Source organism: Rhea pennata, chromosome 1, assembly GCF_028389875.1.
Source record: "Rhea pennata isolate bPtePen1 chromosome 1, bPtePen1.pri, whole genome shotgun sequence".
Lineage (NCBI taxonomy): Eukaryota > Metazoa > Chordata > Aves > Rheiformes > Rheidae > Rhea > Rhea pennata.
The window spans coordinates 132502618-132530318 of NC_084663.1; the positions used below are offsets into that span (position 1 = coordinate 132502618).

At 39.3% G+C, this 27701-nt stretch overlaps 1 protein-coding gene across 6 annotated transcripts in view; it reads right to left on the bottom strand.

Moving 5' to 3' along the window:
* The window catches only part of CNKSR2 (connector enhancer of kinase suppressor of Ras 2), a 224684-nt gene that overhangs the window by 20344 nt on the left and 176639 nt on the right, over positions 1–27701 (bottom strand). For all 6 annotated transcript variants that reach the window (XM_062600533.1, XM_062600526.1, XM_062600518.1 and 3 more), the window contains 2 exons: positions 24408–24508; positions 22712–23252 (listed from right to left, as the gene is read on the bottom strand). In XM_062600533.1, the coding sequence (XP_062456517.1) occupies positions 22712–23252; positions 24408–24508 (642 nt within the window). The remainder of the gene's footprint in view (positions 1–22711; positions 23253–24407; positions 24509–27701) is intronic.

Here is a 27701-nt window from a genome sequence, read left to right on the forward strand (position 1 = left end):
CAAATAATGAAGGCACATCAGTAGTTACTATAGAGAGGCAAATTGAGTTAGGGTTTGATGTGGTTTCTAACAAAATGCATAACATTTTACTGCTGCCACCTGAAAGCAGCCTTTCTTCATGACGTCTGCATTAATACTTTGTCTAAACAGATTGCAAGATGCCTAATTATTAAATGGCATGTTTCTGGTAAATTTTCTTTTCAGTGAAGGGGTAGGTAGAATCATGGCAAGTGAACAAGCTTACTTTTGGAGTAAATAATGAAGTTATAGAAAAGAAGTTTCTGACTTCCCCTCTATAGTGGCGATCAGTAAAATTGTAACTGCATTTTGAATTTCTATTTTTTCTCTCATTTGTATCCTACTTTGTACACGTATTAGTACATCCATCTATGTACTCATAAGAAACAAAAGAATTTTGACCAGAAGCTCCTACCTATTATCTATTCTAATAACGAAGCATGTCTAGTTCTATTTATTCCCCTATAGGTAAATGCTATGCTTGAGTAATCAGGCCCTGAACGAGGAGTCAATAGAGATACCGTGAAAAAAACCTTCCCCATATACCACAAACTGCTGCCTGGCTGCTTCTGCCGTAAATCCAGCTGCAGCTAAATCCTCCTCTTCACGGGGGTAGTGACTAAATGCTTTTTGACAGAGGCTCTTCGGGAGGAATACCGGCAGGTTTTTAAACTATTAATTTCTCAGTAGTGGAAACAGACCATAAGCTTCAGGACCGTTCAGGTCACACAGCTGCTGTGCAAAGATGAAAAGGAGCTGCTGTGGTGCTTGGCAAGAAGAAAGGGTTTCGATGACATACCCAGTGCAGCCTCCTGACACTATATTACCAAGTAGCATATCTGCAAGTCATTCTGGAAGAAGCCAGTTAGATGGGGAAGCAGTAACAGGAGTCACTGAGTATTCCTCTAGAGACTGCAGTTGCTGCAGTAAAGGGGAAAATCAAACACAGATAAATACAGGAATAAACTATCTACAAGTAGCACGTTCTATTTTTTCCAGCCTTACTCTATGTGTTTTAGTGCCTCCTTTGTCCTCACTGAGCTAGAAGTAACAACAAAAGAACAAGTGCACAAATATTATATGAGAAATCACTGCAATAAACAAGCAGGACTTGGGGAGCAGGGAGGACAGGTGATTATGTTAGAACACATAAAATCTCCAATATCTGTTCTTGTGAAAGTGCTACACTCAGCCTTTTGAGAAGAAAGAAGCACAGGGACGTTATAGGATCCTAATCTTCAGGGATTTTTCCTCCCACTTGCCCAAGGACTTCTGAATGTGCAAATGCATCCTTGTTCTCCCAACAGACACTTCATATACTACAGTTCTTGCTCAATAACCCTCTATCTATTCAATACTGAAAAACTAAATTAAAAAAAAACAAACAAGCAACCTCCCCCAGAGGCACAATAAAAAGCACCCAGAGCGTTGAAAACCCAAACTTAGGGTTTTCTCATATGCTCCCTCACCATGATGCAAACATACTTACTAATACACAGAATAGAATTATTCTCTGCATGACTCTGTCTTAAACTGTGCGCAGTACTTTGCCTCATATGCAGTTCACCTTTTGTGTAGGGAAGACCCATAAGGCACCTAAGCTCATCATGCTTTTCTCCAAAATCTGACTGGCTTAGCCTTGCAGCTGCAGGGCCTGGTGCCCCAGCGCGGACATCCCAGGAGCCACGCTGCCTGCACTGACCCCCACTCAAAATGTTCCCCCTGCTTAGCGAAATCCCCCGTCTCTGTACACAGCGATGGGTTGGGAAGCCTGTGGACACAGACAACCATTTTTTGCCCTTCTTTCTTCGCTGCCTTCTGCTGAAGTAATACCTACTGCAGCCATGGCAGGGACAAGATTTTCATGAAAAAAAATTGCTTTACCTACGTTGTTCCTCCAAATGACAGGATACTCTGTGACAATACCACTAGGGTCCCTCTACTGTCTGCTGTTAGTTCCTGGAAGTTTTACTAAAAGTGATTAACTCTCAGCTGTCTTGAGCAAATAAAGATGCTATCAGTAAGGAAAGCATCTAACGAACAAAGGAGTACCATCCACCCATAGCAATCACATTTTTGGCTCTTCTTTTTGGTGCTTTTTTTTTTTTTTTTTTTTTTTTTTTTTAAGAAAAAACTTAGCATGTCAGATCATCAAACTCTCACTATTTCTGCTTATATTAGGTTCCTCCATTCTAGCTATATCTCATGGTTACTTATTTTTCTGCTGCAGAGGTCTGTATCTGTAAAACTCTTTCCTTTAATTTCTTACTGGGGTCTTGCTGGAGTAATAGTCCACAACTCCAAGATCGGGCAGTTTTGAGTTGTGGCTCTGTCAGAAATCAGTGTACATCAATTTTGTAATGAAGTTTGTTTAGTAACCACTGTAAAGTAACACAGATAGTTGCCCCAAGACACATGAGGCCCTCTAATTGGAGACACAAACAGTGAAACTGTATAAAATCTGAAAAATATTCACTGTTATTGTTACAAGACGAAAAACACGGACTTCATTCTTTTGGAGAGGAGGAAAAACATGCAGTTGGATAAACAGGGTCAGGAAAAGAAGCTGGTTAACTTTCTCAGTTTTATATACATTCAGAGGGTGCAAGATGTAATCAGGACTTTAGTGTCCCACTGGGCAATTTACGAATTCTGAGAGTGATACTAAAATTTTTGTATGTTGGCACCCTAATTGCTGGACTACAGTGAAACTAAGTTACGTATTTCTATTGGATGTGCTTCACCCAAGAGAACTCGATGTTGTATTCAAAACATAAGGCATATATCTAAGGGTGAGGTCCCTGTCAATCCAGTTCTTAAGTCTTAGTCAGGTCTTAGCCAGGCTTTGATTGCAACGGCATATAAAGCTAAGTTTAATTTACCCAATGTCCTGTATGGCTTATACTGTGAATAGCTCAGAGAGATGTATCTTTATTTCCTGATCGTGAAGCAGGAACTACAGTTCCTGTTTGCTGCTCATAGACAGAATCACTATACAGTATAAGCACAAGATTTGTTTCCCAACTAATGCTTTGAATTTCAATTCTGAAAAGAAAAGAAAGTCACGTACTGCTTTTTTGCACTTGTATTACCCAGTTTTTCTATATGAAATATTTAAAGAAAATTGGTCCTATTATCACAGCAGTCTATTCTCTGTATCACCTTTATCTAAAGCATATTTCTAGGAATTTTTGCACATTAAGTTGCTTGGAGCTTTCAAGGGTAACACAAATGTAAGGAATTTACTTATAAAACGTCAAATTTAAATTTACACAAGTAACTGGAACTCTGGGTGTACAGAAGTCTGATCATATGGATTACTTTCAGATACTGTGATAAGATCTCATGAATCCTGAGGATGGCTCTAAACTCCTAGGATTTCTTTTTGTTAAGGATACTGCTAAGAATTACATTTATTTTTGTAGTGACTACTTGTACAATTTTGTAACACTGTGAAGGCTCAAAACATACAGACAACTGCAACAATTTCAAAATTACAAAAATGATTCCCTCTGTTTCTAAACTTAGAACAGTTTCTGCTAAAAATATAAAACCAAAATTTTATTGTCCAAAAAACCCTTCCCTGGACAAGTTTTTCACTCTGGACAGTGGAAACAACTTTAGTTGAAGAACTCTTTAATGCACCAACATCACATAACGTAATTGTTCTTTGTGATGGTGTCTTACATACTGACAGCAAAAGTAGTGACATACTGACAAAATCACTTGCATGACTAAACAACACATGGGCAGACTGAAACCTCCCACTATCTATTTGCATTCAAGGACAGAAAGTTGAAACATTGCCGCTGCCAGAGCTGGTGATAATTGCAGCAACTATTTAGATCATAGCCTAGGAGCTCGTCTCAGAAGGGCTCAGTAACAGAAGCAGATCATATATGTTCTATCGTACTGCACATCAAACTGTATGGTTAAGCAGACGGAGCAAGAAGTGTAATCTTGCTTTTTGTGGCTATATGTTTTGCTGAGGCTCTTGAGCAGCTTTTGCAAAAATGTCAATGAGAACTCTAAAAAACTTGCCACGTTAGGGAAACCTGAGCATGTAGATTATTATTATTATTATTAGGCTAATGTTGAGAGTTTAATCAGATTTGAAGCTTACTGGAGAAGTGCATACGCAAAATACAGACTACATTCTCACTCTTCTGGCAAGGCTATTAAGTGAAATTTTGATGACTCCCCTTGGTTGGTTGTTCTACATATAATACATATATCCAGTTATTTCTCCTGATGTACTAGCATGTGTTTGATCAGTTAATCCAACTTGCCTGACTGCTTCCAGGCGAGTCATATGATTTTGCTCCAACTCTATTTTTGATTTAGCCAGGTCTCTTGCAAGCTGTAGTAGCACCATATTTAGCAACACAAATGTCATCAGCTCTGAAACCCCTCCTCCAGCAGACTATCAAACTGAATTAAACTGTACAAAATAAGCATATAAAGAAAGTGCTTCTAGAAACCTTGTATTAATTCACTTTATGTAAAGATAAGGCAGAAATCTCTTTTCTTGTTTTAAAGTAATGATTCAGCTGCTTTCTGAGGTGTCTACAGTGTCCTGAAAACCCATCAGACCGATACAGCAATTGGCTGCTTGTTTTCCTACAGTGAATTCATTACGTACTTGGGAATATAAAATGAAGAATTAATGATAAAATGCTGCACACCTGGTAGATACTGAAAGGATATATTTTCATCTGGTGAATTTTACTTTTATTTTTTATGAGAATAATTATCTCATAAAAACCTCACACAGAAGGGTTTTATATAAGGTATCCTGGCAAGCCAAGCACTGCTACACTTCTTGTTTGTAAGAGCTCATAGATTTTTTATATGCAGTAGCTGCTTTCAGAAGTGTTTCAAATGTGTTGGGGTTTTAAAAAATACATCCTGAGCCTCTTGTATGTCAAGCAATACACTCACCAATGTAATTAGAGAAAATCAGAATTGAACAGGAATTTTATTAGGCTAAAGGCTCCTTTTATGGAGTCAAGTACTGAAAATGTCAGAAGCTCACCAGCGTATTTCAACTTCAAAGATAGCAACGAACAATAAATTTTAAATTGTTTCAATTTTTCAAATCCCTGAACATGTTAGAGTCAACAAGATTTCTTCAACTGGCCAATATCTCTTCAAGTGGGCTAAGACACTACTTCTATATACAATATAGGTGGGAAAATCCAGGAAACTATAACCAAAGGAGCTATTTGTCTTATTGCCTTATATGTTTACACTGCTGGTTAAATACTCATTCCAAAAATCACACGGCAACACTTCATGGGAAGCCAGTGGTGGGAGAAGATGAAAAATATTGAGCAGACTGGTCATGGAGCCCAGATGGAGCCTGGGGTGGCATTACAGCACTTCCCAGCCATGTGATGCCACCCTGCAGAGCACCTTGCTCCAAGGTCGGAGCCTTTCACCCTGTTGCCTCCCTTGGAAATCCAGGCACCCATCAAATACCCTCTTGAAGAGAGGGGACGTGGTGCTCAGCATTTTTTAAAATGAAAATCCTGACTGAATTGTTGATGCACTGGAGATAAATGGGAGCGAATTAATTCTACACTTCCACCAATTCCTCTGAGGTTTTTTCTCCCCTCAAGGATCCTAAAACAAAGGTACAAGGGCATCAGTGTCTGAAATCCCTGCTTCCCATTATTCTCCCTCCCTAATTCCATCCCCCAAAGCACTTCTTAAATACCAAAACATTTCCACCACACACATTGCGTTTGATACTTTCCCATAGTTTCAGATGATGGCATTACTTCCCAGAAGAAATAACCCAATGTTTAACAGATTACAGAAGCAATACCCTGTTTGGGCACTGGCTCTCATGCACCCTCTGCTAAAAAAGTGCAATCTTTTCGCAGGGTGGGGAGGCACAGAGTCCTGCTCCTGCACGCATGCCTCCTCAGGAGGGGGCAAGGGAAATACCCTGGAGCCCTAAGAAGACCCGCTGTGCCTTTGGGGTGCAGGAGCAGTGTGACAACAAGAAAACAGCTCCCGAGGCACTCCAGGGTGGCTACATCCACCTCCAGATTCAGGCTGAGCAACCCGTTCCCACAGCAGCTCAGCCTCTTCTACCTGGTGCTGACGGCCAAGTTGTGGTGGGAGGTGGGCATTTCTCAAAACCTTTTGGGATGCCAAAAATGTTCTTGTTTCTCAGGAAAACAAGAGCAGGATCTTTAAGGCATTTAATGGGAAATGAGAGATCACAAGTGCTATCCTAGGACAACTAATACCAGAGGCCAAGTCAGTCTCGTGGAGGGTATGAGACCAAAGTGCAAATTCAGTCTGTGACAGAATAAAAGAACATAATTTAAACAAGAATGTTTGGAATTAATACTTGCTTTTTACCATTTCTACTGTGAAAACCCTAAGCTTCAGATAGAAAACACTACCTACTAGCACACCAAAATCTCTTGAAACAGAAAAGAGAAAACTGAAATATAGAAGTTCCTGACTACTACTACAGAAACTAAGAATTAAAAGTCTCCAAGGTATTTGACTATTTTCCATATTGGTCTAAAAATCATCCTTTAGGTAACTGTATGATTGTAGCTCTTAGGGCTTGTCACCCTATCAGTGCTTTTAGATCACAAGCAAGGAACAAAACCGTTTGTTTTCTCGAAGCGAATTATACACAGAAGAAGGGAAAACACGACTGAAGAGAGGAGAGCCTCTGGCAAAGGACTACCCCGGCTCTGAAAGCCACCAGGGAGGTGAGGGCACGGGATGGGCTGAGCCCATCCCCTTAGCGACAGAGGAGTCGGCGAGGAAGAGGAGCGGGAAGGAGGGATGCCGTGGGGCAGCTTCCCGCCGAGGCGCGCTGGCCGGAGCCGAGCGCGGCAGCTCGAGGCGGCGGGGAGAGCGCCTGCGGCTCGCCAGCTGCCACCCGGCAATCTGCTGTGAAGCATGGCATCTCTTTCAGGCATAATCAGGATTAAAAATTGCAAAAATGGAAACCTCTTGGTGGTTCACCATGCTTTTCTTCAAGCTCTGGCTCGCTAAGCCTTGCAGCTGCAGGGCCTGGTGCCCCAGCGCAGAGCACAACCATGTCTTTTTACTTTCCTCTTCCTTCACTTTCATGTGAATAAGCATTATCTTTCTCCTTTCATGTATCACCTATGTCAAAACTACATCCCCCCCCCCCCCTTTTTTTTCTTTAAGGCAGAACTATCATGCACTAAATGGTTCTTACTGGTCCTCTTCTTGGAGTACAAAACCATATTTACAGAATATTTGTTAAAAAAATTGAAATCAGCTTCCTGACAAACAGAGAAATTGGAAGTACTTAAGAGTCTGGCTTTTACTTCTGAGAAAATAAGGAACAGAGTAGAGAATGAAGCAGAAAAACATTAAAATGCCACTGTATAAACCCCTGGTGTGTCATGTCTTGAAGACTGTATGCCACTCGGGCTTCCTGGTCTCAAAAAGTAGTAATAGGGCAAGTAAATGACAGAGCAACAGGGATTATCAGTGACATGAAAGATTTTTCCTAGAGGGTATAATTACACTCGTACTTCAGACTTGGTCACTATAATAAGAGCAGTCTATAAAATTATGAGCACATACATTCACAGTGTAAACAGAGGAAGAGTGATCTCTGCCTCTTCCAATAACGGACGACATCTGAAATTCTGGTGGTAGGTTCAAAATTAACCAAGAGAGACGTTTCTCTCTCCAACCTGGAGTTAAACCATGCAACTCCTTGCTGTCATATCGTGTGGCTAAAAAAACACCTGAGTTCAAAAGTGCTAAAACTGATTTGTGGAATAAGGCTCCATCAAGGGCTACAAAAAAAAACACCTTTGCTTCTTCCCTAGGATTATGTTTTTAGCTACTGCTCAAGGCAAGCTGTCAGGGTAGCTGGAAGGTGGGACTGGAAGCTCTGCAACTGCTCTCCAGTGCAAGCCCTGGTGCTTGCAGTTTGTGTTTTAAAGGCAACTAGCTCAGTCTGACATCTGGTCCAGAACTACACAGATCAATCTTTCAGATAATTTTTACTAAGCCCCCATCTGCCACGCAGAATGGGAAAGTTAGACTGCAAGACTAAATAGGAAAAACAACAAGCTTAGTGAGTCTTTAATTCTACAAGGATTTGCCTTTTCAGAGCAAAGTAAACATGTCTCTTAAGTACACTGCCTACTTGATGGCAATAAGCTCACTAATTTTCTTGTATAACACCCTGGACTTGTTACCAGTACAAGTGGATATTGCAAAGACTTGTCACTGATGCTTTTGTAATCTGCAACAACTTGAATTTATGTTCATCTTCCTAAATGCTTTTATTTCAGAAATATAGGTGAAATAGTTTTGGAGGAATTATTTTGGTGCAACAGCATGGAATTAAACTATAAATTGATCTTTGATTTACATCACATTTTTCATACCTAACATAAAATAAGCACAGAAAACAAGATTGCTTTTGGAAAAGAGACCACAGAAAAAGCTTTATGAAACAGAAGATCATATCATCTATTATAATGTTGTTGCTTGTATCTGTTATATTAATTTAAGGATTTTACAGCGATCACAGAGCTAATGAAGTTCAATGTGTATTATACAATAAATTTGTTAAATCATTCTGTGAACAAATAAGGCCTTTTTCAAGTTAAATTTCTTGTGAAAAAAAGTACACAGGAAGGTAGGAATAGGTGAGAATTTATTTTTTCTGGTTATAGTGTGGTATGAGGGGCACATTATAATCAGCACAACAAGTAACGATGAAAAAAATGGGAGCGACTGCAATTTGCATAGTGGCGCTCAAATCACTTCTCTGTGAAGTATGAAATAAAGTAAGAACATGGTCAGCTTAATCCGAGTGTTTCCAGACACCTCCTTGCAATGGCAACATCGGCAATACCTATGGGATCAGCAGGCATGTGCATGAGAGTGGGAAGATTTCAGAAGCAGAATCCCAAGATCACTCATGTTGAGTGCAGACAACCACCTTCCCTACCCAGTCTGGAACTGTTACAACCATTTCATGTCCAGGCTGCCTTGAAAGGAGGAGACAAACGTTAATAAAAGCCAGGAGGACAAGAGATGGGGATCTGGATATACGCTTTTGATCAGTTATAACACAGCTAGCTGTGGTAACAGCTAAAGATTAGCAAAAGCAAACTGAAGAAACACAAAACATACACAGACAAACTAAAGTAACAGGCTTATGACTTAGTCTTCTAAAATATCCACTCCATTTCAGTATGGTACAAATGACTAAGTCATCTGAAGAAACAGTTTCACCAGAGGCCTCTGATAATGCTTTAAAAGACAAGAGTTAAGGGGACACTATGGAGGTTTTATTTAGCAGAAATAACAGTCTTTTCAGGTAATTATGGACAGTGGTATTACAAAGTTAATGACATAATCCCAAGCTTATGTCAGATTCTCCTCCTCGGAGAATAACTCGGGCTGAGGAAAGAATTCTGTTAACTGGCACAGTCTCTCAGTATATGTCCCCAACATAAAATGCATCGAGTTGACTGACCTGCACAGCATGCTAAATTGTGTAATTTTGTGAAACAAAGCTAACTGCAACATGAAGGCACTTATGGTATACGTTTTTCTGTAAGAGGAATGTGTCACTTCAAGACAAAATGTTCTTAAAACAGTTGTTCTACCTGGAGAAAAGATTTATAACATGATCACTCTCAGTTGTGGCACAGGACATTAGGGCTGGCAGAATTTTCATTTGAAAAATTAATCACTACTCAAGGCAACTTACTCCACATCTTATCCTTACTATTATAGATGTGTGTCTTACGTCTAGTCTTTGGTCTTTTGTTTCTACCTCAACCCATTGGATTTTACTACCTCTTCCCCAGCTTCCCTGTTTTCCCAACAAGCTTTACAAACTCACTTCCTTTCTTTTTATGCAGGTAAATTAAGCTCCCACAGTCTTGGGAGCTGCACATTCCTTTGGTCATTCTTTCACCTGGTCTCAGCAACCTCCTGTTCCTTGACATGGTCTTCCAACAGCAGTGGCAGAAGTGCCAAATCCAGAAGAAATATGAAATCTCACCCCACCACTCCTGCTTTTCTCTGAGTAGAAATCCAAACAGTAATGTGCTGCCTAGCTCCAAGGGATTGTGCTGGTTTCTCAGGGCCATCTAACTGTGGACTGGGCTTCCCACACTGAACCTCTCCTAAAGTACAAGAAAAGAATGAAATACATCAAGAACCCAAGTGCTATTTTCAAAAGTGACCAAAGAGCCTAAGTTTTGCTTCAAGTGACTCTTGTATCCTTGATATAAATGCCACAATCTTTTTAGCCACAACATGTATAAACTCAGAAAATTGGCCTTTTGGGATAGAGGAGAGCAAGAAAAAAGTGGCTGATATTTTTGAGCTTCATTAGCTGTAAAAGTCATTCCCAAGTCGTCAGTCTCCAAGGCAATCTTTTTTTTTTTCATTTTATGAAGACTCCGAAATTTCCTTCCACCTTCTACCAATAGTTCAAAAATTAATTGAATCAAAAATTTCAGCCTTCTTTTAAACAACTATTCCCAGTAAGAACTAACAACATACATCCTGTTTTCAACGTCTATTACTCTGTAGACATTTTTCATGTATTTTACAGACTGTTTAAAATGTTCACAGAATCGAGTGCCCAGACTTACTACTTTGCAGCCTTCCAAGCAAGGACAGCTGTGTATAATATAAGATTCATGATGATCACTATAATGTTTAACATCTGCAGGCAGAAACTGTGAATGAGACTACAGAATTTTAAAATGCAAAGTGAGTACAGAACTTTGCAATAACTGATTTATTAACCTACAATGCACCAAGTTCTGAAGTGTATTTTTCTTTTCTTTTTTCTTTTTTTTAATTTATTCCCCCAGGCTTACCATTTCATAAATTATTGTCAAAATTCTGAGATTTAAATCTTCAGGATATTGGTATAAAAATTTACAGTATGGTTAAATTGTCCAATTTCATCAATAAGTATTCCTAGTCCCTGCAAGAATGCAACTTTTGAGGCTACCTTAGAAAATACGACAATAAATATCAAGACTGCACAACAATAATGGAGAAGGTACACATAATCCTTAGTGACAAAAAATGAAAATACTTAGTCTTGATCAACTTTAAAATATGAGAATCTAAACGTAAATGAGAATTTCCCTAGGCTTTTTACACAATCAGAAAAAAAGTAAAGAAAAGTACCCTTTTCTTTCCTCTGAAAAGATGCAAACCAGTTACTCTTGTCCCTAAAAATATAATGAAAAACTCTTGAAAATAAAATTTATTTTCTTAATAAAGAGTTGAAAGCAAACAGCAGGGTATATTCTTGGTAGAGAGGAAGGAAACAGAAGAATTCTCAGAATAATCAACTTCAAGCTTTTTATAGATTAAGCATGATTTTCATATTGGACATGAAGTGCTCACATAAGTACAATAAAAATATTACTTTAATGCCAAATGTAGAGGCTATTAAAATACTGTTATGTGAATTCTAAAACAGCTCTTGTTACTTTTTCTACAGGAAAATACTCTCTAATTTTCTCGTTCTTATATTGACTAACTTTTAAGTATTCTGTGGTGACTGCTTTGCACATGTAGAAAACAGTATTAGCTGAAATGGGCCCCTCATATCATCAAGCCTAGTCTGCTGTTTCTGCACACAAGTGAGTCCCTCTCTTGAGCCAGCCAATCCCACTGGAAAGTTGAGTTTCACTGAACTCAGAATTAAATGCTAAATGAGACCCAGTATTCAGTAGTATTCATTCTCATTGCTGGAAGTCTTCTTCAGTAAAGCAGTCAAGGTAAAATCCTTTCCCTTTGAAACGTTCCCAAATGGCCACCTGGTTAACCAACTCCAGATCAGCGGCAAGACATTTCCCATCAGTCTTGTAAGCTCTTCTCCTCACCTATGTAAAACTGCTCTTTTTGCAGCCCTGTGGCATACCTATGTGAGAGGTAAAACACCACTGGCATGCTGTGAGCAGCTGAGCTGGGACATCTCTGAGCAAAAGGCCTTAATCTGAGGAGTCACGGATGTTCCTCTTCCCTGATTCTCTCCTCATTCTGTGTCCTTAGCAGGAAAAAAAGGCACACCCAAATACTAAATATTTGACTTATCTTGGATGCCTGTTTCTCCCTGTTGATGACAATCTAAGAAAAGCAGCTCAGCTTCAGACGTCACATACTTAGGTGGCTAAAGAGCAGAAGAATTACACCCTATGCATAGACCCTGCTGTCTGATCTCTGTCCATCCCTGAGCTTACAACCAGGAAAAATCTCTCAAGTGAGGTTTGTTTAATTCCATCCCCCTCTTGAGTCCTGTAAATCTTCACATGATTAAATCAACAACCAAAAAGTATTTTTAAATAGAAAGTTTTTGGCAGCTTCTCTCCTCATTTTCTAACAGTGATAACAACTCAAATGCTTTTTAACAAATCAGTGGTGATATTTTATATTCTGAAAGGCTAGAGTTCACACCTCTGTAATCCCGAAAGCAAGAAATAATTGGTTATTATTTTGTGCCAGAAGCACTCAAAAAGCGAAGCCATACAGTGACCATCCTGCTGAAAATGCAGCCGTTTTCTTCATGTAAATACAACAAGGTACTGCAGAGAAATGTTGTTTCATGTTTTGTCCATGAAATGATATTATTTAATACTATCACACTAGCTACACTGATGCAGTGGTGCTAGCTATCATCAACAAGATCCCAAACTAGCAAATTGGGGCCACAAAAGGAGAAAAAAAAAATGGTTATCTTCTAGAGACACACCACAGTCTTTCCCTTCTAGAAGTTCAGGTCCAGAAGTGAGCAGCATTAGCCCTACAATCAGGCTGTCCTCTGACAGCAAAAGTGAAGCCCAGTCTGAGGAGATAACAAGAGGTTCGCTGTTAAAAATGAAGGCAGCATTATGTGGGGTTCCCCTAAGGGTGTCCTACTTTCAGAAATACTCATTATTTTCACTAATGACCTGGACATTGGAAGAGAATAAGCCTATTATAATTTACAAACATGAAAGAGGGAGGAAATGTCTCCTAGATTGCCGGAGGACAGCCTTAGAAGTCACAATGATTTGACGAGATGAAATGCCCACTTTCACGTAACAATACGGAAAATGCTCTGCTAACAGACACAGAACCTGGCAAACACCAGGCCAGACTGCAAGGCATTTTTTTTCTCTAGCCAGGGTGATAGTTTTACAAACTTTTCCTATTTGTTTATTGGTTGAATTTAGATCAATTACCTAGATATCTGAGATCACCCTATGTTGTTATCAACATAAGCTACTTAATGTGGACACGTGAAAGGCACAGGAATAATTCGTTCCACATCTATAAGGACATCACAGTTAGGCAGAAAAGCATTTTGGCTACAGGACTGCACAAACTGAAATGTGAGGTACTATATAGTTGCAAAACAAATGCTTATCACAACAGAGTGCATAAAACACAGGGTGAAGCCATCTTCCTAGTCTCAGCTGGGTATACTCCATCCAGTTTTGGATGCTACCTTTCCAGAAAAGGTAGAAGGCAGCTGGGAAGATCCAGGGAACTAAAATGGTCAGAAGTCTAGAAAACACTATTTGTGGAAAAAATAAAAAAAAAAGAAGATTGGTCCCTAGGAAGATTGAGAACATTCTTTCAGCTCAAAAAAAAAAAAAAAAAAAGAAAAAAAAAAAAAAAAAAAGAACTACCCCATGTTTTCCATGTCATAACGGATAGGAAATACTAAGCTAAAATTGCAGAAGGAAAAATCCAATATTCATTAGAAAACAGTAAAAATTCCTTTGCAGTACCGTAAAGAGGAAAAGCACTGTCTGAAGGGATTGCAGAATGCCCACCACAGGTGGTATTTAAGGACAGATACGGCAGGTATAGCTGCTGCAGGTATAGAGAAGAGGGAGATACTGAATTCTCCTCTCCAGTCTACCAGTTCTGTGAAATGCACAGTGCACACAGTTCCACCACAGCCTTCAGAGAGGCCAGTGTTTTGTAACTATCCAGTCTATATATGTTCCTTTCCTGCAGTGTAAAGATTTAGGAAACAACTGAGGAGAGATTGAGAAGCCTACACATAAGCACTCTGTGCCACTTCAGGTGTCCAAGAGCATCCAAGAACTTCCATGCGGTGCGATACCACACCACCCCTACAGAAGACCTGTGGTCCTCCAGCGTAGCAGCTAGAGGCTAGAAGGAAAGGCAAGTCAGCCTCAGATGAGGCTGGGACCCTAGGAAAATGAATGAAAAACTACCCTGCAATATTTGCTTCATAGGCTTTCATTACAACCTTTAATTTAAATCCAAGAAATCAAAGGGCTTCCCTTTTAAAAACAGATTATACCAAACCAAACTGCCTTGTAACAAATTTGGCTTTTCCAGAGTCTCCTCTGCAGAAAAAAAAAAATCTTGCAAGATGCTGACCATTCACATTAAGAATCCCATACCTGCAGGTTTTAATACCTTACCTTGCTACCCATGACTAATATTAATTAAAATGGGACTCATTTTTACATGGTGACAATACAGAAGTTCAGCATGTTAACAGTTTAATAAAAGTACACCCCTCCTACGCTTCTCCAAGCACTAATGACTCAAGTTCTTCCCTGCATATGTTTTAATGGTTGTCTTAGAAAAAACTTGAAAGCCACAGAGAGCAGATGGTACCACCTGGAGATGTAATAAATATAATCCAACTTTATCTCTCCTCTCTTCTCTCAGTCTTTCCAGTACTGTGTCATATTCTTCTGATTTAATTATAAACAATCATAAAAATAATTTCAAATCTTTTCAGAATTGAAAAATGTATCTTAAAATTATGTATTTTAAAAACATGTCTGTTTCCTTTCCATTTCAGAAACTCTTTCTGATTATGCTAAACCCCAGCTGCATCTCAATGAAAAGAGGAATTTTCACAGTTCTACAAAAATCCTAGAGAAAAACAGCTTCTTCATGACTTGTGCAATGGTCAACTCTGCATGTGCCTTTAAAACAATTTTCAGTGAGCTTTTAATGAGAAGATTTATGTAAATGTTTAAATACTTCATATAGTTCTTTCACCTTTGAAACAAAAATGACTATAAACATACATATTAGGTCAGGAAAACCCTCCTTTTAATGAGAAATGATATGGTAATTAAAAAAGGCAGTTTGTTTTTCCTTCTTGTACCAAAATAATTTCAAAATAGCGATATTTACCTGCTTAAGAAATGTGAGTATATTATGCTTTAAAATGAAAGCACATTTGGAACAGAGAGAAAACATCTGTAGCACAAAAGGGCCTTATTATATTGTTATTGAGACATACCAAGCCAAGAAACCAAGAAGCAATCACATATCCTTCAATATGAGAACTAGAGAGACTTGAATAGCATTCCCTGTATCACATGTGAAGGGGTCTATGACTCATGAGCTGTCTTTTCCCCAGGACAGTAGCTCTGCAGCCACTCAAGGCAGGGTAGAGGCAGGAACACAGCTTGCTTACAACAAGCAATGGGAAAATTAAAGGCAAACCACAGACTAGTTACATGACACCTAGCAAGAGAATTGATGTTGAATACAGCAATAGCAGGAATATAGTATTATATCCATACATTCCTTGCTTCATGACCTAACCTGAAGGTGCCTCTGACAGGATGGCTCCACTGACAGCTGCCAGCTTAGTATTGCAACCGAGGATACTCTGCAAGAAAAGTATTCTGTACGAATGGTCATGTAAGAAACTCCCTTCTGTAGTTTTTGTTGCTTGTAAAAAAATCTTTTAATCCATACAGTTCAGGCAAAATCAGATTATCTTTGCTGATAAAGACATCCAAAGCTATTAGAAGCAAAAAAAAAAAAAAAAAAAAAAGTAAGAAAATAACTTATAATATTTCCAATTCTGAAACTCATCTCTCCTTTGTACTTTTAGAAAAGGTTAGCAGCATGGACAATGAAAATCAATTAAAATTTAGACATTGCAACAGCATATTTGTGGGTAAAAACGAACTCACATTTATAAACACTAACAGGCATAAAGCTGAACTAGTTTTATTTTTGTTGACAGTCTAAATTGCTTATTGAATTGCTACTCGGCAAATGATTCAATATTTGGCTTTCAAACACTGCAGGTAATTTTTTCCCTTCCAACTGGAATTTAAAATAAGAACCCAGAGTTTTTGTATGTCTTCATTTTTATTTAGAATTCAAAAATACTTTTATAATAGAGTTTCTTTTGCTCATGAGAATTGCAAAAGCTTTGTTTTATAAAGTTTAAAATTTGAATTAAAGACACTTGCCCAGGAAGAAAGATACCTACTCACAGTACTTGTTTATCCAAGTTAGTCTTTAGATCAATATATTTTTTTTTTAATACAATGGTCTAAAAACCATTTTTTATGCATGGAGCTGAATACGCACACATACATGACAGCTGGGAGGTAATGAAGCAGCTCCTATCTGGGGTAACGATTTTCCCAGGTATGCACTTGCTTTTGCAAGCTTAGAGAAAGTCCTATTCAGATAAGCATGTCTCTTAAAATTTGACAATGATATAAAATTGTAGCTTGACATACAAACTGGAGTATCCATAATGTTGTCCTCTAATCAATAATTTTTAGATGTGCCAGCTCTCTCATGTCTCTGGACTGTTTCTCGGCCTGGATCCAAAACAATGAAGCGCCAAATAGTTAAAAAAGAAAGGATTGGGGGGAATATACACAGACGATGAAATGCTGGTCCACAAAACATTTCAGATGCAAGGCATTTGCTGGAAAGGATGGTCAGGTAATATGCTAGCGCCCATCTCGTCCTGCTTCTCCACGGTTCCCTCCGCAGCCACTGAAGGAAATTTCCTGCTAGGGATATAAACTCAGAGGGGCCTAGCCATCGAGGATATAAGCCAACATGCTTAAGAGTGTGTTTTTGAATATCACTGCCTATACTTCCAGCCAAGTTCATTCTGAGCTAGCAGCAAAGCTACTGCCGGGAGCCCCGGGGGCGGCTGAGGAGCAGTCCCATCCCCACGGAGTGCCGACACGGCGTCGGTGCTGCGCAGAGGGCAGCAGCCCGACCGCGCCTGCAGGTCTCACTGGAAGGGACTCCAACGGGAATTAGAAATGAAAAAATGGACTGTGAAAACCAAGCTCGGAAAAAGCAGCCATTTCAGTACTCTACTCCAGCATCAGAGCGTGTTCGGGCTGTGCTGCACAGTAGGGAGGATGCCTAAAAAAACAGCAACACTGGCAAAATGCTCTGGTTTGTGCACGACTGATAGCGGATGCCGTAAGTTAGAAAAACGTCCTCTTTAGCGTCCCAGAGGGTGCTGCGCTTCGTGCTATTCACCAGCCTCACAGGAATATTTCTAATGTGAAACACTACCTGTCATTTCTCACAGCCTCATGTATTTAAGATACTACCTGGCATGCACGTCCTTGCTAACCTGAGTAATTCCAGAATCTTACTGACCTTCCTCTTGCCTCTTGGTGCAGATAAAACTATCTAGGTGGTCAAATGGCAGGACGCCACTAGTAGTGTCCTCTCTAAAACAGAAAGGGGCAGTCAGAAAAGCAAAATGGTCCGACTAGTTTCAGACACACATTGCCATCAACTCAGGTGTGCATAGTACAGGCTTAAGACATTACTCACCCAAACTCCCAGGTTTCCCTGCTGCTTAATGTTCTCAAAGTAAAAAGATACTCTATCCAAAAGGTAATGAAACAAAACTAGAAGTGGCACACAATGTATAGATTTATAATGTTGTATTTAATTAGGAAGTATTGATCTTTCTGAGAGCTACTGTTCGAATCACACAGTAAAACCCTCTCACTAAAAAGAGGCACTGTGTCCAGGGCAAGGATCCCTCTGCCCCGTTTCAGAATCTGAAATATTTGATGTTACCCAGAGCACATCGTTTTACTAGTACAACCTCCTTCTTGAAGGCAAATGCTGCCTAGGATCTCCCACAGGTTTGCCTCCCCGGGCACAGTGTGCAAAGCCTGAGACGTTGCTAGTCATGGGAGTCATTGAACCATCTGTCCTGCAAAACATCTTGAATTTCCTTTCTACAACTGGGTAGCATGGGAGAAATTGCTTTCAGTTTCTCTTATTCTCCTACTGGTTGATTTTTATTTTTACTGGAGAGAAGAAAAGTCTCATGCCTGGTACCTCAGAGCAAGCAGATACTTTAATGTCAGTGCCTAGTTCTCACTGAAATTAAGAGGAGTTTTCCTGAAATCCTTTGTGGGGCCTGGACCTCCCTCTGAGTTGCAGAAATGAGAAACACCAGCACCAGCTCCTCTTCCAGCCTTTGGCAAGTGTCTTCAGTGGTTTAAGGTAAAGAGCCAAGTTTCAGAAACTAGAGTATGAGGCTAATCTTCTCGGACAACGCAGATTAGACTGCGTGGGACTAAGCAAAGGATAGCTGCAGATGCCACGCACCTGAACAAGGGCTTACGGTGATGGACCAAGATGCCAAGGAATACAGGTGAGCATGCCCACTCTTAGGAAATGTTACCAAATCTTTTCAATATGACACACACCACACAGGGAAGACTGTCACATCCTCATATAAACTCCAGTGAAAAAAGTCCATGCCACAAACAGAAAAGAACATCAACCCCTTTCAGCTCCCCGCAATGGATAGCCATTGATTTATTGAAATTGATTTATTATAGTTGTCCATCCTCTATAGAAGATACTCCAAAGTTATGGTGATGGGTAGCAGCATAAACCCCTAAAACTCATATTAACAGAGAAGGAGTTACAATAAAAGGAACAGAACAGAAAGGAAAAAGACAGAAAACTTGCAGAAGCACAGATAGGATAAAGAGGTCAGGAACAATGCAGAAGGAAATGGGTCTGAACAGTGAGAAAGCACCTTAGGTGATTTTTTCCTCCTCCACATACCTTTTCATACTCAAATATAGTTTTTTTTTTCTATCCACATCCCTGAAGAAGTCTTATTGAGCCTGCAAAATCACGTTAACCTTTGCACTTTTACCAGGCAGCAGAGCTCCCTCCCCAGCACAGCAGAGACTCTCACTGATGTTCTGGCTCCACAAAGACTGTTTCAGGGAGTAAGCAGAAAGGTGCAAATTCCTCCGTGGGTAAGTCAGTGGGGCCTACAGCCATTTACATTCCTCAGAGAATTAGTATTTGTTTCTCCTAAATGCTAAACACTTAGAAAAGTCCTTCTTATGACTACTTTCCACCAACCACAGATGCCTGTGAAAAGGCAAGAGCAATCTCCAACAACGCTTTTGGATAATAAAGCCAGAAATGAAGCATGTTATCCTGGGACAAAACCCCAAACAAGAAGATGCTAGGTGCTCTTTGGCATTGAGTGGTGAAACTGATGTCAAAGTGTGGAGGACATAGGCCTATGGGGACGCAGGCAGCGGAGGCACGGTGTACAGCTGTCTCACTTTATTACCTCCAACAACATGAAGACAAATTTGAAAAGGCACCACTTGTCCTTCATGCCTGAACCACGGAAACGTAACGCATGGTGCCACAGCAATTAGCATGTTCTCTGTGCGCAGACTGCTTTAGAGCAACACAGTGAGAGGGGATGTTTGGTGCCGCAAGTCTGAATATTGTCTGCCTTTTTCATAAGCTCAGGAGCAAATACATGGACAAATACAACTATCCCACAAGAGAATCTTCTGTGATTAGAAAGCAAGATACTATTACAGGACAGTGTCAATATGGAACAACTAAATGATTTAGGAAAAAGTGATTTGAATTACAGAAATAAAATAATCAACCAAATAAAAATTAGCAGTGCAAAGTCAATGTGATAAGACATAAAGAAGCAACTGAACATACAACAAAGTCAAGGTCCTAACAGATAAACACAGGAAAGAACAACCCATATTTTTGATTTACCATGATATATCTAGGCATTGCAGCCAAGCTGATACACGGATTATTCACAGTGTCAGTAAATTCTTGCAGTATGTAGTTAATGCATAAATGAGTGATTAAAAGATAGAGAGCAGATTCTTAGTTGCTGCAGATCCATGTAGCTTTTTAAGAAGTCACTAGAACTCTGTTAAATTATTTCAGCTGAGAACAGCATCTGAAATAAAGTGTGGATTTCCCAGGCTGTGGTGTGGTTATTTCAAAAATTGCCTTCAAAGGAGGTTGGAAGAAACATGACTGCATTTTACTATTTGATTTAAATTTGAGAGGTTTTTTAAAAGTGGGAATGTAAAAACAAAAAGCTGAGAAAACAAACTTTTGGCAATAACATTTGACTCTCATGCCAACAACCGCAAAGGAGCTGTATTCCTTGTCCCACACAGGAAGCAATAGGAATGGTTAAGCTTTAAAACACATACACATAAACACAAGAACACATATGATCATCCAAGAGCTTAGACCTATGTGAGGATCACAAACATGTAAGGCAAATTAATGAATTTAAAAGGTTCATACAATACCATGTCACAGAAGGTTCAAGGTTAAATCTTTGAGAAAGATTAAAACCTTTCTACTGGGGAGAGGATGCTCTCCTCGCCACCCCAGGGCCACTCTTTCATTTTCCCAGGATAAGGGAGGTAGTGGAGGTTGGGGGGAGCAGTGCCGTAACATGCACAAGTTGGGCATGACCCCATTGGGTCAGCAGACTTAGCAGCTATAAGCAAGTCGGGACTCTCCCAGCAAAGAAATTGGCATTTTGCACTTCAGAAGAACACTTGCATGAAATCCCTGCGTTTTCCTGGTTACAGCCCTGGAAAAAGCCAGGGCTGCAAACAGAACATTGTAGCCATAGCAACAAGCAATTCAACACTTAAACTTTCCAACAGACTAAACATTATTTTCTTTCTGTTTTTGTAATTTCATGGTTAATAATTCACCGTGAGCACTTCACTTGTTTAGCTGGTCATTAATGTCTCAAAAATAAACTCCCATTAGTGCTTCAAATAGGAAAATCTTCTCACCTAAAAAAAATAAAAGTATGTCTATATGGGGAGTTAAAGTCAGAAATTAAACCTTTTTGTCCCTTTTTGGAAGTCAGTATGGAAATGTGGAGAAGAGCCCAAGTTCTGGCCTGTTAATCCAACCACTAGCCCTTTTTTAGTATTGTGCAATGTAAAATGCCCTAAAGTCTTAAAATTGAGATTAAAACACCCAATAAATAATCTTGGCCCCGCAACAGAATCTCTGAGGATCGCCCTAACAGTACAGGCACTCCTTTAGGAGTGTCTCTTCTCCCCTTTACATTGATTGAGAGGATTTTTTTTTTAATCCTATCATTAAAAACCCATTTGAACACCAAAACTGAAGGCTAAAAATAATTAGGATAACACATTCTGTCTGGCTGATGAAATTTAACCTTGTTAACCAGGCAGTTCACACTCTCTAAGAGTCTAATGTTGCCCTAATACATGTATGGGCTTTTTTGGAAAGTGCTGTAGATGAACGCAACTAATATCATGCCTTTTTCTTCTTTTTAATGGCACCCAATTTAATTTCTTCAAAAGATTTTTCTCAAAGAGAAAATCTCTTGAGATCTCTTGAACCTATTGATTAAAACACAAAGAAAAAAGGAGAACTGTTGATCTCTCTTGTGTAGACTAAATAACATCAATGCTCAACAGAGGTGCTGAGTTTAGAGTTTAATCAATTAATTTAGTTAGGCAGCTAATCATCTGAAGCTGACTATCTGAAGTTAATTATCACTACCCCTTTCTAGCTCTTCACCGTTTTTGTACTCCTTTACTGCAGTGAAGAATTTGAACCTGGAGGAACCAGACAGACAGCACAAAGCCTTTGAGAGTGTCGGAGGTCATCTTGCCATCCTTGCCACTACACGTAGCTTAATCATAACCCCACAATTCAGCAATACACAGCTTGTTGAGTGACCCTAGGACGTCTGCCGACTGAACTTTGCTAGCAACACATGCTGAGAAGCTCCAGAAATGACAGTGAAGGACAGTGCATGAAACAGACACAGAAATGTGTTTACACGTTCAGGAGGGGCAGGGCCCTTCCTTGGTCCCTGCTTATTTGGATTATTTTTGACAAGTAGCACTAATTTCTGTGGAGTTAATATGCCATGTAAGAGACGGGTACTTGGCATTACAATGTTTTTTAACCCTGCTGGTCACAAAGTGTGGGTTTTTTTTTTTTTTTCAGTTTGCAATGTTTTTGGAACTTCTCCCTCTCTGTATCAGAAGAGGAGGTCCTGGGGAAAACTTGCTCTCTTTTTAACTTCTTATGTATTTTTTGCTGTCTTGTGACCTGTCCACCTGAGTGCTACACACTCACCATCTAACCTTGCACTCTGAGATTTACTGAGAGCTTTTTACAACTCAGACAGGAGTTGGCTTTCAGCTGGCAAACTCACTAAATATGTCCAGAGACATGCATCTGTCAAAAGGGGATGATTCTGATCAAGTGGAAGCAGGAAGACAGCAGGGAAGCAAAATCCATTGACAAGTAAGATTTACTAATAGCATGTGGTTGGTGTACACTGTGACCCGCCTGCGGGTGTTTGGTGATCTGTGCCAGGTTGTGCAGCACTCTGTCAGATTAGTAAACCCTATGCATAAGGCAGATCAAAGAGGTCAGTTTTGATGCATCAAAACTGTGACAAGAGGGATTTGGTAAAATTTAGGGGATGTTGAAAGACTTTTTTTTTTTTTTTTTAGGGAAAATGGAAAAAACAACATTACAAGAACAGGACTCTTGAAAAGCCACAGAAATATGCCATACTTACTTTTGTCTTCCTGGTTTTCTTCTGCTGCTTTGCCTTCCTCCTCCTCTTCCTCTTCCTCTACCTCCTTCTGCTGTGCTTCTTCGTGGTGATCGGCGGCACTGGCTGAAAGGCTCTGACAGCAGTGGTTGAACCCACTATCCCGAGGCAGAGTGAAACTTCGGGGCTTTCCCCCGTTTCCATTTAGCGCTTGCATCCGCTCCCCCTCCACAAGGGGGAAGGGGCCATAGTGATCCTGCAGGTGGCACTTCTGAGTGGGCAGGGTGGACTGCCGCCGGTGCTCGGGGGAGACCACGGCTGCCTCGGAGAACACCGAGTCCTCCAGCGGCAGCGTCTGCAGGTAGTGGAGTCCGGAGCTCGTCAGCGGCGTCTCTATGAGATCCTGCCAGGAGCGCCGCTGGCTCGCCGTCTTGCGCACCGGCGAGTCGGTGACGCTCCCCGCCACCTCCGGGCGAAACTCCTCATGCGACGACTGCGACTGGGACGTCTCCGTGGACGAGAGGCGGCTGTGCTTTGGCTCCACGTATGGGCTTGCGCAACTCATCTACAAAACAAGCGTCAGGGAAATATTCAGATTGCTAATATTGCTAGTAGTCACATATTTTCTACTGCTAGTGATGGTACCCATTCTAGCAAGGAAGACATAAACTTACCAGATTAACCTGCCCTGATTGTAGCTTTGAGGCAAGCACAAATTTACACATGCAGCAACGGTGGACAACACACTGATACACGTATTTATGCAGAATGTCCCTTAATCAATAAATCAATCAATATAATAAGCCAACACAGTCTTTTTTTCTTCTTCCAGAATAATATGCGTAATAAGGCTCTGAGGAACACATAGAAGAGAAATTCCTGGTCCATTAATATTATCTTTAAAATGCCACCCAAATGCCTATTTTCATCCACTGTTAAAAGTTTCTTTGGAATCAAGTTCTGCTTCATGAAGAGAAGGCATTGCTTTCAAATTAAACATCATGAACACTCTCTCCTTCCAGCTTTTCCTGATTTTTCAATTCAAATTTTTGCTTTGTTTTAATATGTCCAGGTGAAACGCATTAGCTGAGTATATGGATATGAAAATTAAATTCCTAATTTAGAAAAAATTAGAGAAGTCCATTCTCTGGCTTTATATTAACATCTGCTGCAAGAAGAAATTAAAAACCAAATACCCTTTGTTCTAATTCCTTTTCATGAGCAACAGAACAACTCATATTACTATTTAGGATATGAGTGAAAAAAATTTTATGTTGGCATTTCTCTAGAAGTTTAAGTGCAATTTGTTACTATAAAGCTTCACAGCACCATTATTTTACCTTAGGAAGAACCTGTGCTGTTACCGAGGTATAATGTCCTGATGGATCTCGTGGTAATGGGGGAGGTAGAGGCTTTGCATAGACGAGTAGGAGGGTCTGTTTTATACTGAGAATAGGAAGACAGAATTCTCTAACTTAATCCATTTGGGGCAATGACTGGGATTATAAATCTGGATTCTCTACACATTGGTGGAAGCAGCAATGAAGGCTGCTGAAGTTAGCAATGCATGTAACTTAGCAAACGCCTTAAGTCAAGTGCTGCCTCCAAAAACACACTGAAGAGTCCCATAATGGGTGTATGCATGTGTTTTAAATGAGCGAGAAGGTAAATGTGACACTTGATGTAATCGTTCCTAAGCAGATCCTGGCAGGTGACTTACCGAAGGAGGCCGTGGGTATGTGTCATATGGGGGTGGTGGGCTGTCTTGCTTGGGTGTTGATGGAGTGTCGGCTTCCTCCTTATCACTCTCACTCCAGTAATCTACAAATTACACATATATCAGATCAAAAACTACTGACATACTTTGATACATATGCACGTCAGAGGCTGGTTTTCACAAAAACAACTGGAAACTCCATCCTGGATAGTACCAAGAGTTAAACATTGCTGAATGTTGACTCTGTAAATGTTAGCCTCTGTAATTTGAAATTGTTTTGATTCAAAGGCGGAAAAATTCAAAACATTATTGGATATATTAAGCCTAATGCACCACTGTAGAGATATTAAACAGCAATCTGCCAGTGAGCCACAAATATACACTGTTGTATACAGCTTATAATAAAACATGCATACAAAATATGCCTAATAAAAAGAGTGAATTTATTTTGGCTGGAATATACTGAAAATATACTTCAAACAGAAAAAGTGAAAAAATGTAACTGTCAAAAATCTTGTTGACTGCAAATAACATTAACAAATGTAATTAACACCAACTGACAAATCAGACAAATAGTGGTTATTGCACACATCCAGTATCCTACCAATTGCCCAAGCTTTTCAATTAAATTTCTAATAACAAACAGCTGCAGGCAAAATTAGACAGAAAACTTTATATCATCTGTCTGTTTTCATAAAATAGCTGCTGCCCTGTTATCCAAGCAAGAGTATAAAGGTGATTTGATAAGGAAAAATACCATAATGATATTTAAGGAAAAAGTTCCAAAGATGGATAAGACAGATTAAGTGCAAAGGACACAGAGCTTGGAGGCTAAATTTAATGTGATATGAGGCTTAATTTTGTCATGAAATCAAATTTTCCCCTTTCATATGTTTGATGGCTTGGCCAAAGGGGAAAAACACAGGGATGAGTGTACCACATTGTAAGTTAGAATTATTCTGTTGCAAATATTTTTGAAGCAGAACAGTAGCTAAGTAAATGGACACCATACCTAAACATTTCTTACAAAAGTAAACTATGCAACTTCCAACTCAGTTCAAGACGAACAACTTCAACATTACTACACAATATAAAACTTAGGTAAACATTTGTTTTGTCATCTTGTTTCTGCCTGTATTAGCATCTAGTATTTGGGCAAATTGCTGTACAATAGAACAGTATAGTTCATACTATTCACAGACTAATCATAGGCAATTTTGACTTTGCTCAATAAGTGTTCAATGAACTGCATCACTTAGTACTTTCTCTTTGATACATGAGAAGAAAAAGATTGATTTTTGCTTCCTAAGCTATCTAAACCAAAACCACTTGAAAATATTTCAAGTTGGGACAACATATAATTTCAGCTTTCATGATTTTTTGCTATCATTATGATTATTGTACCATGTGATAAAAACCTAATGTCTTACTCAAGATTTAAAACAAAGGTTGCTTACCTTAAAATGACACCCTCTTGAAATAGTTCTCCCTAAAATTCTATATATTTTTAGACAGTTGTAAGTCAGAGAGGGCAGCCTTATTTAATTATTATTTTTTTACAAGCAGTAACAGTTCTGTTATAACACTGGCTCTCGATTTGCCTCTTGCAGGCATATAGCTTAGAGGAGATCTCTTCAAACAGTATAATAAATAAAGAGCACAAATAAAGTTTTCATGAACCATAAAATCAAAAGTTCCAAATAGTTCTGTCTCTGTAGAAATCCCCAAATAGTTCATTTTATGTGATAAACTTAGAGAAAACTTTTTATAAGTCATACTCAGTTTTAAGAAAATTAGCTTCCAGTAACTCAAAAAAAGAGAAAATATTGGCATACAAGAGTGTTCCTATTACAGCAAAGTCTAATGGAGTTACGTGTGGTGAGAGGTCTGTCATAATTTTATCACTTAGTGGGATTTCTGCAGATTTACAGCTCAACTATTTATTCTGAAGCTAAAATTTAGCGAAGTCTCAGGGCTGCTTCCAATTCTGGCTAAAAATACACACAAGTTAATGGCTTACAAATCCACATACAACAAAACACAGTATGCTCATGCTTTGGTACACTTAACCTCCGATAAGAAATTCTGCTGACAACCTACAGTATTTGTCTCAAAAAAAATCTGCAGTTACAAAGGATCATGAAATGAACACAAATAGCCTCCTTCCATTTTTAAAAATGTTTTGCTCTTGGCAACTGAGTCATTATACTCTGTCTAAAATGTATATTACGCTATCAAATGGTTGCCGTATTTTTCTCCACGGATTTTGTCTAGATCAGTGATGGATAAGCTCGATTCATAGGACATACCTTCAAAGCTTTCTAAATAGACTTCATTGGTTGTGTATAAACTAACATTGGCCTGCCGTTTGCCAATTAATTCTTTTCTACTTGCATAAGCAAATATTTTTTTCTTGGATTTTATATTACTGGAAAGTATACAACTTCCCTATCCGAAGATGTCCCTTGCCATGCTGCTAACATTCACTATATTTAATATAGAAAGTTGATGGTATTTTTATAAAACTGTTCTGTACAGAATGTCACATTTTCTTCATCAGTACACCCACAATTTTGTGATTCGTGCATCTTTGAAGCACTTGAAATATATTTATTCACTTTAGATTCAGAACTGTTCAACTCTTAATTGAAACAGGTTTGACAACTACTGTTGAACTGTTTCAAAGGTATTATAAAGCCTTGCTGCAAGGGACTGAGCTGAACAGAAATAAAAGATCTTTCGTAAAATCAAATATGTAGATGACAATCTACGTATTCACAGTTTTTATAATTCCAGAACCACTTGAAGTGATAGAGAGGTTTGCTAACTTGATGCCTCTGCTAATTAGGGACACTACTCAGCAATTTCACAGCCCTTGTGCTGGGAGCCAAGGGTAATCACCAGAGGCATAAAAACACTGTATTGCAGCAAGTGGGGGATGTGATACTGATGCCCCCACTAAATGCAAATATGCAGCACATAAAGAGGGTATAACTTTCCCTAACTCCATATGATAACTCAATTCTAGTGAATAGCGCTAGAGAGGTAATAAAGACTCCCTCATCGCCAGGGAGATCATTCCTATAGTAAGTGGAGTCTCACTGATGATCTTAGAGCCATTCAAGTAAGAGGTATCATGAAGCTTGAGTGCAGATGATCTCATATCTAAAAGAACTGGATCATTCATATTTTATGGTTCAGTGATTGTGTGGTAGGAAAAATATTTCTCCAGATCCATCTGAATTTATAAAGGTGCATCATGTCTGCAGTTGTGCTCTTGGACAGAATTAGCATAAC